General features: G+C 45.4%; 1 protein-coding gene across 1 annotated transcript in view; it reads right to left on the bottom strand.

Annotated features, from left to right (window-relative positions):
• Positions 1-12,500, bottom strand: part of MASP1 (mannan binding lectin serine peptidase 1) — a gene marked incomplete at its 5' end in the record, with an annotated part of 50,592 nt that overhangs the window by 12,365 nt on the left and 25,727 nt on the right. The window contains 4 exons of the mRNA XM_015828086.1: positions 1,256-1,323; positions 2,387-2,572; positions 4,294-4,407; positions 5,632-5,766. Coding sequence (XP_015683572.1) covers positions 1,256-1,323; positions 2,387-2,572; positions 4,294-4,407; positions 5,632-5,766 — 503 coding nt within the window. The remainder of the gene's footprint in view (positions 1-1,255; positions 1,324-2,386; positions 2,573-4,293; positions 4,408-5,631; positions 5,767-12,500) is intronic.

Genomic DNA, 12,500 nt, shown 5'->3' with positions numbered 1-12,500 from the left:
GTACAAATTGGGGGTCCGGTTTAATCTCTTTTTGTGAACAAGTGCAACCTTGTACTTTGGACGTGACGGTGGGATTTCCAAACCCCGGACGGACCCCCGCGTCAGAGGTCAGAAAAGTCAAAAGGATGGCCAAACCCACAACCAGACCCACATGAAAAAGGAACCAGGGTGTGATCCCTCTGTGTCTCTCTCTTTCATGTTTACGGATGATGTTACCTCGTTTGGGGAATGTAAGGTCTGAAAGAATACAAGCAAGCTCAGAGAGCACCAAGGACCCCTCAGTCTTCCTCCTCCTCCTTCTCTTTCTCTTCTTTTCCTCCTCTTCCTCTTTCTCTTCCTCCCCCTCCTCTTCCTCCTCTTTCTCCTTCTCTTCTTTTCCTCCTCCTCCTCCTCATCCTCCTCCTCCCTTCTAGCCCTGATGATGTTCCCTAGTTGGGCCATGAATCATCTGCAAGAAAACCACCAAGCTCAGAAGGCACCAAGGACCACACAGTCTTCTTCTTCCTCTTCCTCCTCCTCCTCCTCCCCTCCCCCTTCCTCCCCTTCCTCCTCTTCTTTTCCTCCTCCTCCTCTTCCTCCCTTCTAGCCCTGATGATGTTCTCTAGTTAGGCCGTGAAATGTCTGCAAGAAAACCACCAAGCTCAGAGAGCACCAAGGACCCCACAGTCCTCCTCCTCCTCCTCCTCNTTCTCTTCTTTTCCTCCTCCTCCTCTTCCTCCCTTCTAGCCCTGATGATGTTCCCTAGTTGGGTCATGAAACATCTGCAAGAAAACCACAAAGGTCAGAGAGCACCAAGGACCCTATAATCCCTCTCCTCCTGCTCCTCCTGCTCCTCCTCCTCCTCCTTTTTCTCTTCTTTTCCTCCTCCTCCTCCTCCTCCTCCTCCTCCTCCTCCTCCTCCCTCTGATGATGTTACCTAGTTTGGGTCATGAAACGTCTGCAAGAAAACCACCAGCTCAGAGAGCTCCAAGGAAACCTATCTATCTTCTCTCCCTCTCTCTCGCCCTCCTGACAGGTTGGAGATGGCGGTTTGGGGAGATCCCAGCTCCCCCTATTTCCTTGGCTGATTCCTCAAAGACACCCCCAAGTAGAGATGGCTGCGGTCCTAGCATCCTTGGGGCACCCCAGATAGGGAAAAGCGTTATCAAGGGCGGATGTCAAGGAGCGAGTCTCGGTGGGAACCCTCTTCCTCCTACCGAGAGATCAACAGAGATCGATCGATAGATCACCAGATCGGCGTGATCCGCTACCTCACCTCCATCAAGGCATCTGGGAGACGTTGCAGCAGCCGTTTCCCCCATCCGCTGACGATGACCATGGCATCTGGGGGAAGGCAAAGAGACAGATAGTGTAGGTTCTCCTGCTTGAGCGGGGGGCTGGACTAGAGGACCTCCAAGGTCCCTTCCAGTTCTATTCTATTCTATTCTATTCTATTCTATTCTATTCTATTCTATTCTACTCTATTAATTCTTATTCTATTCTATTCTATTCATTCTTATTCTATTCTTTTTCTATTCTATTCTATTCTATTCTATTCTATTCTATTAATTCTTATTCTATTCTATTCTACTCTATTAATTCTTATTCTATTCTATTCTATTCATTCTTTTTCTATTCTATTCTATTCTATTCTATTCTATTCTATTCTATTCTATTAATTCTTATTCTATTCTATTCATTCTTATTCTATTCTTTTTCTATTCTATTCTATTCTATTCTATTCTATTCTATTCTATTCTATTCTATTCTATTCTATTCTATTCTTTTTCTATTCTATTCTATTCTACTCTATTCTATATTCAAAGCAACCTGGAATTAAGGAGAAACTTCCTGACAGTCAGCACAATCAACCAGTGGAACAGCTTGCCACTTGAAATCATGGGCGCTCCATTACTGGAGATTTTTAAGAAGAGGCTGGATAGTCACCTATCTGAGATGGTATAGGTTCTGCTGTTTGAGCAGGGGGCTGGACTAGAAGACCTCCCAGGTCCCTTCCAGCCCTATTCTATTCTAAACTAGATGGAACAGCCAAGACTGGTCTCTCACTGCCCGTGAGAAATATTCTTATTTCTGTTCTGTTCTACGTACGGCCACCATTGAGCCCCAAATTTACATGGCTAAGCGAGTCAGTTCAGTGAGCGTGGCCGGCTTTACGACCTTGACTTGCCACAATTGTCAACGCTGCAGCTGTTAAGTGAGTAACACGGCTGTCAGCCACCAAGAACACCCAGGACCCCACATGACAGGTGTACCTGGAACTGCGCTCACAAGTTTGCAAGAAACCTGAGAGGCCGTTTCCAAAATATTCCCCAGATGTGACTGCTTTAAGAGGCATGGACTTCAACTCCCAGAATTCCCCAGCCAGCTGGTCTACCCCATCCCCCACCTGTCTGGTGCGATCCATCCGGGAAGCAAATGGGCATGACGTAGTTGTTCAGGGTGGCTTCTTCGGAGAGTTTGACCACGGCGATGTCATACTCAAACGTGGCCGCCTTGTAGGACGGGTGGATGTGGATGGTCTGAGGGTGGAGAATTTGCTCCGTGTCGTCCCGCCTCTGAGTTCTGTGCTTCCCTGTCGGGAGAGGAAGGAGGAGAAGGAGGGAGAAGAAGAACAGAAAGATAGAATTGGAAGGGACCTTGGAGGTCTTCTAGTCCAACCCACTGCTCAGGCAGGAGACCCTATAGCAGAGGGGGCCAGGTTGTTCACCAAAACACCAGCGGGAAGGAGGAGAAACAATGGTTGGAAGCTGATCAAAGAGAGAAGCAACCTGGAATTAAGGAGAAACTTCCTGACAGTGAGGACAATTAACCAGTGGAACAGCTTGCCACTGGAAATCGTGGGCGCTCCATCACTGGAGATTTTTAAGAAGAGGCTAGAGTAGACAGTCACCTGTCTGAGATGGTATAGGTTCCCCTGCTTGAGCAGGGGGCTGGACTAGAAGACCTCCAAGGTCCCTTCCAGCTTCTATTCTATTCTATTCTATTCTATTCTATTCTATTCTATTCTATTCTATTCTATTCTGTTCTGTTCTGTTCTGTTCTGTTCTAAATGGCTGTCCAGTCTCTTCTTAAAAACCTCCATCCACAACTTCTAGAATTGGGATATGTCTAATTTAATGAAGAGAACGACTAGGGGGGGACATGATAGCAGCCTTCCAACATTTGAGGGGCTGCCACAGAGAAGAGGAGGGGGTCCACCTATTCTCCAAAGACCCTGAAGGCCGGACAAGAAGCCACGGATGGAAACTAATCAAGGAGAGAGGCAATGTGGAACTAAGGAGAATAATTAACCAGTGGAACAACCTGCCCCCAGAAGTTGTGAATGCTCCCACACTGGAAGTTTTTAAGAAGAGACTGGACAATCATTTGTCTGAAATGGTATATGCCTGAGCAGGGGGTTGGACTAGATGACCTCCAAGATCTCTTCCAACTATATTATTATTATTATTATTATTATTATTATTATTATTATTATTATTATTATTATTATCATCATCATCATCATCATCATCATCATCATCATCATCATCATCATTATTATTATTATTATTATTATTATTATTAGTTCCACTGGTTAATTGTCCTCACTGTTAGGAAATTCCTCCTTAGTTCCAGGTTGCTTCTCTCCTTGATTAGTTTCCATCCGTTGCTTCTTGTCCTGCCTTCAAGCGCTTTGGAGAATAGCTTGACTCCCTCTTCTTTGGGGCAGCCCCTGAGATACTGGAAGACTGCTATCATGTCCCCCCTCGTCCTTCTCTTCGTTAAACTAGACATACCCAATTCCAGCAACCGTTCCTTATATGCTTTAGCCTCCAGTCCCCTGATCCTCTTTGTTGCTCTTCTCTGCACTCTTTCTAGAGTCTCAACATCTTTTTTACATCGTGGTGACCAAAACTGGATGCAATACTCCAAGTGTGGCCTTACCAAGGCCTTGTAAAGTGGTATTAACACTTCAGGTGATCTTGATTCTATCCCTCTGTTGATGCAGCCTAGGTCTACATTGATTTGCCTCCGCTTGATTTTGCTTATTGGAACCCCCCGGGACATGGAGATCACATGACTCCAGGACACTGCAAACATCAGAAATACACGACAGATGCCAAGTGCCTAAATTATGATCACGTGACACTAAGGATGCTGAGATGGTGATAACTGTGAGGACGGGTTATAAGTTACTTCCTTCAGTGCCACTGATCGGTCGCTAAGTGAGTGTTTGTTAGTTGAGGATGACCTATAAAAGCCTTTCTCCCCCATTGGGTGGCAAACTCGGTTTGTTTCGCAGCGATCGCTTACCCAAGATAACGGTGAAGGAAGATGGGCTGATCACGTGCGTATGTCGGAAAACCGGGTTTTCTGGGTCCAATTCCTCATGGAGGCAGTGGGCAGCCGTCACGATCCACCGGTTTCCTAGAAAAGACAAAATACAACATCGGGATCCCCCTTCCGCTTCTCTGGGTGGGTGGCCTTGCCCCCCTGCCGTGAAATGTGGGGTTGCAAATCTGGTTTTCAAACGTCTCGGTGCCGTTTTGTCAGGGTAATGATTTCAAGGCTAACCAGCCGATGTAATGTAATATAAGGTGGATGAGGCAATGATAGGAATGACTCAGCAGGGTCTGTGTCTCTTTAAGAGCAAGCAGGGTCTGTATCCCTTTAAGAGCCTGAGTACAAAAGGGAAGGCTTTTGCTGGAGTGTCTCTCTCTCTCGTCTGTTTCATGCTGCAACTGCTCTGTGTTGGATCCTGCTGTATTACCACATGTGTGTATATTGTTCCTGGTGTGGAATATTGTAGATAGTGTAATATAAACCATCACTTAATATAGACCACTGTTTACTGTATTTACTCCAGGATTACATCAGTGCATGCTCTGACACATTTCTCCTATCCAGATCTCCAGTATGGGTAGTCCTCAGAGTTACGTCCGCAATGGAGCCCAATTTTTCCGTTTGCTAGACATTTGTTAAGTGAGTTTTGCCCCATTTTATGATCTTTCGTAGCACCGTCATTAAGTGAACCACTGCAGATGTCAGCACGGCCATTATGGGAATCTGGATTCCCCGTGGACTTGTCAGAAGGTCGCCAAAGGGGATCATGTGACCCTGGGGGACGCTGCAACTGTCATAAGTACAAACCAGTTGCCAAGCATCTGAATTTTGATCACATGACCGTGGAGATGCTATAAAGGTTGTAAGTGTGAAACATGGTCATAAGTTTTTTTCAGTGTTGTTGTAACTTCGAAAAGTTACTAAACGAACGGATGTCACTTGAGGATCACCTGTGTTCATTTTTGCAAGCACAGCCACCAGATGCTGCTGTGTTCCAGCTACACGTGTGTACCACGGAAGGACGGGGGGCATATCCAAATGCCCCAGGGGGTATCTCTTGCCCAGGTTGTGGGACACCACACAACACAGCTCTCCTGGGTACCGAACCCTTTTGATTCAGGGTGTTGAATTGTAAAAGACCTGAATAGGCTGGTGGGTGCCAGCACTGAAGTCCAATTCACACATGATACCAATGTTCCTCGCTCTGGGCAAGTTGCAGATAGATGGACTTCATTTCCCAGAATTCCCCAGCCAGCATGGTGAGTCAGCTTTTCCCCAAGTCCCCAATATAATCCGAAGGTCTCTTACCTATGAGTGACCCTCCGCAGAAGGGACGTCCGTTCCTTTGGAGCATGGCGATCCATGGGGAAATTCCTCTTTGAGCGTATCGTCCCCGGATGATGCGGGCCAGGGAGCTTCGGGAAAATCTGGGTTTCCCACAGACTGGGGAAGAACAGAAAACCAAGTTTTTAGAGCAGCGTTTCAGATGGGTGGACTTCAACTCCCAGAATTCCCCAGCCAGCACGTTACAGCAGGAAACGGACGAGAGAGAGAGAGACACTCCAGCAAAAGCCTTCCCTTTTATACTCAGGCTCTTAAAGGGATACAGACCCTGCTTGCTCTTAAAGAGACACAGACTCTGCTGAGTCATTCCTATCGTTGCATCTTCCACCTTATATTACATTACATCGGCTGGTTAGCCTTGAAATCCTTACCCTGACAAAACAGCACCGAGATGACTGAAAACCAGATTTGCAACCCCAAATTTCACGACAGGGGGCAAGGCCGCCCATCCAGAGAAGGGGAAGGGGGTTGGCTGGGGAATTCTGGGAGTTGAAGTCCATGGGCCTTTGAGAAAACTCGGATTTGGAAGCAAAGAAAAGGGGGATATGGATTGCAAGGAATAATTTTTATCCAGTTTCAGAATGCCGCCATGTGACAAGATTATGGGATGGCATCTCCGGCAGCCCAACGCAAATAGTCCTCCATTTACGACCCAGATTTTCTGTTGCTGGGCAAGATGGTTGTGAAATAAATCACGCTTGATTTTTCTGGCCTTTCGTGCCACGATTGCTAAGCGAATCATTGCGGTCATTATACAGTCATTAATCATACAGTCATTAAGCGAATCCATCTTCCCCCCATGGACTTTGCATGTCGGAAGCTGGCTGAGAAAGTCAAAAACGGAGATCATGTGATCCCGGGACGCTGCCACCGTCGTAAATACACAGCCATTGCTGACCACACGCATTTTGATCACCTGACTATCGGGAATGCTGCGATGGTCACAAGTGTGAGGACCATTGTAAACCACTGTTTTCATGATGTTGTAACTTTGAATGGTTGCTAAACGAACTAGAAGTCAAGAATTACCTGTAGTATGGATGTAACCACCATGAAATGGTATAGGGTTTCCTGCCTGAGCAGGGGGTTGGACTAGATGACCTCCAAGGTCTCTTCCAACTTTATTATTATTACTATTACTATTACTATTACTATTACTATTACTGTTACTGTTACTGTTACTGTTGCTATTGCTATTACTATTACTACTACTATTATTATTATTGCAATATTACTATTACTACTACTACTACTACTATTATTATTATTATTATTATTATTATTATTATTATCTAATCAAAGAGAGAAGCAACCTAGAACTAAGGAGAAACTTGCTGACAGTTAGAACAATTAACCAGTGGAACTCCTTGCCTCCAGAAACGGTGAATGCTCCAACACTGGAGGTCTTCAAGGAGACACTGGACAGCCATTTGTCCAAAATGGTATAGGGTTTCCTGCTTGAGCAGGAGGGTTGGACTAGATGACCTCCAAGGTCCCTTCCAACATCATCATCATCATTATTACTATTACTATTACTATTACTATTACTATTATTATTATTATTATTATTATTATTATTATTATTATTATTATCTCAGCTGCTATTGTTAGAGGAAATTTGAAAGGATTTAAAGAACTTAGAGTCGATGTCACAAGGATTGTTGTGTAAACAGTTTTATTCATTTTCTCAAAAGTTGTTAATACAGATTAGGGATCCTACAAATCAGAGTATAAAACCCATAATAAAGGGCGTAGTAGCTCTTAAATATGTAAGAAAGTTCAGAGTACCTCCCCTAAACGCATCTTATAATATAATATTTCTTTCAAAGATGGACAGATGTCATTTCTCATTGATGGCTGCTCACCAAAGAGAAAACACAGAACATATAAAAGGATAAATAGAGACAAAGAACTCTGCATTTTATTGAGAAATTGTTTCTGCATCCATCCCGGGTGGGGCTCCAATTTGATAAGGGTGCCGTACAGCCACACCACCTTGGAAGGAATACAGGGATACCAAGCAGGGGAATTTATTATACATAACAAGGTAATCCTCAATTTATGACAGAGCCCACAAAATTCCTATTGCTCAGTAAAACAAACGTTAAGTGAATTTAGTCCCACCTTAAATAAATCACTGCCTGTGTTAGGTTAGTAACACAATTGTGAAGTGAATCGGGCTTCCCCCGTTGACTTGGCTTTGTCAGAAGGTCGTAAAAGGGGATCATGTGACCCCCCTAGGCCGCTACGACCGTCGTAAATATGAGTCAGTCGCCAGGCATCTGAAGTTTGATCATGTGACCACAGGGAGGCTGCAGCCGTCGTATCAAAAGCGGTCCTAAGTTACTTTTTTTCGGTGCCGTCGTAACTTTGAACGGTCACTAAATGAACTGTCGTAAGTCGGGGACTATTTGTAGGTGTGTGTGTGTGTGTGTGTATGTGTGTGTGTGTGTGCAAGTGGTGGGATTCAAATATGTGAACAACTGGTTCTCTACATGGATGCCAGTTCCGGAAGTTCATTCTGGGCCTGGGCAACAAAGAATTAGCTGCCGGTTCTGCCGAAGCGGTGTGAACTGACTGAATTCCACCACTGTGTGTGTGTGTGTGTGTGTGTGTGTGTGTGTGTCAAAAAAAAAGACAAGGTGGCAGTTGTCGCTGTGCATGGAAAGCTCCAAACTGTTGTGATGTCAGATCTCCAGCTTCATTTTTTTGACCCTCTTTCACGAATGCCTCTGAATACGTAGATAGTGCAAAAGGAAAAAAAAAAGATGGATTAAATAATCCATTACGTAGAATTAAAATGGCCATTCAAATAAACTGCTTCAAAGCTAAAGGAGAAATTCAGGTAGTCCTCCATTTACGACCAATATTTCTGTTGCTACGTGAAACAGTGAGCCAGCCGTGGGCTGCAGCTGCCAAAAAAGCCAACACAGTGCTAGGTTGCATTAACAGAGGGAGAGAATCAGAATCCCGTGAAGTCTTAATACCACTTTACAAGGCCTTGGTAAGCCCACACTTGGAATACTGCATCCAGTTTTGGTCACCACGATGTAGAAAAGATGTTGAGACTCTGGAAAGAGTCCAGAGAAGAGCAACAAAGAGGATCAGGGGACTGGAGGCTAAAACATATAAGGAACGGTTGCTGGAATTGGGGATGTCTCATTTAATGAAGAGAAGGACGAGGGGGGACAGGATAGCAGTCTCAGAATATCTCAGGGGCTGCCCCCAAAGAAGAGGGAGTCAAGCTATTCTCCAAAGCACCTGAAGGCAGGACAAGAAGCAACGGATGGAAACTAACCAAGGAGAGAACCAACCTAGAACTAAGGAGAAATTTCCTTGACAGTGGGAACAATTAACCAGTGGAACAGCTTGCCACCAGAAGTTGTGAATGCTCCAACACTGGAAGGTTTTTAAGAAGAGACTGGACAGCCATTTGTCCGAAATAGTATAGGGTTTCCTGCCTGAGCAGGAGGTTGGACTAGATGACCTCCAAGGTCTCTTCCAACTTTATTATTATTATTATTAGTTATGAAGTGAATTGTCTCCCAGTTTATAATCTTTCTTGCCACAGCTGTTAAGTGGATCACGGCAGTTGTTAAATGAATAACACGGTTGTTAAGTGAATTTGGCTCTTCCCCCATTGAATTTGCTTGTCAGCAGGTCGCCAAAGGGGATCCCGTGACCTGGGGATGCTGCGACCGTCATAAATAGGAGTCAGTTGCCAAGCGTCCGAATTTTGATCACGTGACTCTGGGAGGATGCCACAACGGTCGTAAGTGTGAAAAAATAGTCCTAAGTCGCTTTTCCCCCCAATGCTGTTGTAACTCTAAACGGTCGCTAAACGAATTGTCATAAGTTGAGGATTACTTGCATATTGCTCTCTCTTTTTTGTACGGCAACGGAATCTTCTTTAAACGGCTGAGCAAAGTTATCGCTCTTTGCAAGAAAAGAGAAATGGAATTTCTCCATTGGAAGAAATATTTCTGTTTGCCCCAATATTTTCTACAATTCTTTCTTTTTTGGGGGGGGGGATGCAGTAGGGAAGAATGAGAAATGATGCTTAGCTAAAGAAAAAATAATAATTTGGACTCAAAAGACTGATTTGGATAAGCAAGAGGCTGAACGCCACTGGAATGTTGTACACAACACCAACAAAAGCACACAAATGTTTGGAGTGTCTCGCTGAATTTGGGATTTCTGCATTTCTCCAGGGAGGCTCTCCTTCACCTGGAAAAATTTAGATTTGGGGGCACAAATGATTGACAGAGGCTCCAATGTCTTTCGACTTTCAAAGGACCAGATTCCTATTCCAGAAACGGCCACTAGAGGGAGCAAACGTCCCACCAAAAGTGTTTCTCGGCCTCCCGAATTTTTAACTTGGACTTCAACTCTCAGAATTCTCCAGCCAGCGTGGTGAATTCTGGGAATTGAAGTCCACGCATCTTCAAAATTGAAAAACGTTGTCTTAGCGGGCCCAACACAATCTTAAATCCTCCTCCTTTCTACAAAAATGACAACATTCAGCGCATCTTTAAACTGTCCCGCTGCCCACCCCGAAAAAGCTGGGAAGAAAACGGTAAACGATGCCGTGGACTTCATTCAATCAGTGCCAACTACACTTTCTGGAGTTTGCCTGGTAGTAATGTGGGAACGTTGCTTCTTCTCAACGCAATGTCGCAGATGGAGTGTCTGGAATTCTACGCAAAGCTCCTTCAACCGAAGTCGCAGGAGGAGGAAACATCTCCAGATCTTTCTTCCCCCATCCATAATGCCCTCAAAGAACTCGGAACGTGGTTGAGCTGGGTTGACGTTCCTCAAACACAGATTCAGTCCTTGGGATTGGATCTCAGCTTCGTCTTCTAGTTCATCTCTTCTCCAGACTGGAATCCAGGAATGTCCACCCTGTTTTCTCCTGCAGCCAGTCCACATAATTGGACACCTTGGTGTAAACCCCGTAGACTTGCTCGCTGCCACATTCTTCTGGTCCACCCCAGGAGACCAAACCTTGGGCCACCCACCTCCGGTTGTCCGAGTCTCGGATGACAAACGCTGCACCGCTATCTCCTAAGCAGGTGTCCTTCCCTCCTTCGTAATAACCGGCGCAGAACATGTTCTCCGTCACGCTGTAGTTGCCAGATCTGGACTCATAACTTGTCTTGCACTCGGCGTGAAGGACCACAGGAAGTTTCACGTACTGAAGAATATCGGACAAGGTCTGCATCTCGGAACTGATCACTTCATCCACGGTGATGTTCGGGTTGGAGATACCCCAACCGGCCACCAAGCCCAACGTGTTGGGTTGAGGTCCTCCCAACTCATGTTGCTCCTGGGGTAGACACACCGGCATAATGTAAGGTCCCATGGTCACCTTCTCCTTCAGCTTGACCAAAGCGATGTCGTGGTTGTAATTCTGGATGTTGAAAGACTCGTGGACGATGATCTCCTCCACCGTCCGGTTGACCGCGTCGATTTTGTTCCGGACGTCGTGAAGGCCCAGGTAGACATTGACGTGTTCTTTGGAGACCGCCGTCACCGTGTTGTCCCGTCGCTGGGAGCAGAGGACGTGGGCAGCGGTCAAGACCCACGATTCGGAGAGGAGGGCTCCGCTGCCGAACCACCGGTTGTTGGGTACCCGGGAGGTGTCCTCCACCACGATCAGAGCTTGCCAGGGAAAAAACCCAGGTTCTGCATTTCTCCCGCCGATTATCCGCTTGACCAGGCTAGGCAGAGGGCGGCTGGGCTGTCCACACACTAAGGAAGGAAACGACACGACACACAATTAGTCTGGGACACTTCCAAAACAATTCAGAAAAAGGTTGTCAGTTGTGGTGGTAGATTATGCCAATTTTGCTCATCTATCCTCTGCAATCCGATATCCTACAGGTAATCCTCAACGTACGACCATGACTGAGCCCCAGAATTTGTGCGGCTAAGCGAGGTGGTTGCTAAGCGGGGTTTGCCCCATTTTTGGGGCCACAATTGTTAAGCGAATCACCGCAGCGGTTCAACGAATCGTGCAGTCGTTAAGCGAATCTGGGTTCCCCCCATTGATTTTGCTTCTTGGGACCCCAGAACGCTGCAACCGTCACAAGTACATGCCAGTTGCCAAGGATCCAAATTTTGATCGCGTGACCGTGGGGATGCTGCAACGGTCGCAAGTGTGAAACATGGTCCTAAGTTCCTTTTTTTGAGTGCCGTTGTAACTTGGAACGGTCACTAAACAAATAGTTGTAAGGCGAGGACTTCCTGTATTGGATAGTGATTCTTTGGAAACTGGACCGTTTTTAATTTCATCGGGAGAGGCCCCTGGATCGACAATAGCCAGCCACGAAAATGCAAAATTGGCAGGAACGATTTAAAATTAAGAAAGCTTGCATTTCATTTTCTTTTGATATCTCGCCCCGCTTTTAAACTTCAATTACATGACAGATTCGTCCACATCAACCAAGTGCATTTAAATAGCAAAAGGAAGGAAGTTTAGGATTACAAAAAAAAAGAAGAAGAAGCTGTGGAATAAATTATTTTTCAAACATGCAATTATTTCCCCCCCCGGGATAAAATCCTCTGCAATTGTTGGGTTTGTTCTGATTAACACTCTCTTAAAATCCATGCCAAGTTTTTTAAAAAAAATTTTCCGCGCACATCAGTTGTGATCTTCATTTCTCCCTGGGGATGTCCGCAAGGGGGAGGGGGTTAAAAACATCAAGATTTGATCATATCATCACAGATGCCATCTGGAAGTTTTTGATCATCCATGGGAAAATGTCTGCTTCTACCTTTGAAGTGCACCCTTTATTTATAAAATATAGATAGATAGATAGATAGATAGATAG

The sequence above is a fragment of the Protobothrops mucrosquamatus genome, unplaced genomic scaffold (genome assembly GCF_001527695.2).
Source record: "Protobothrops mucrosquamatus isolate PMUCROS unplaced genomic scaffold, P.Mucros_1.0 scaffold4218, whole genome shotgun sequence".
NCBI classification, from domain to species: domain Eukaryota; kingdom Metazoa; phylum Chordata; class Lepidosauria; order Squamata; family Viperidae; genus Protobothrops; species Protobothrops mucrosquamatus.
Note: the sequence above shows the minus strand (reverse complement) of the source record. Positions and strands in the feature narration are given on the sequence as shown.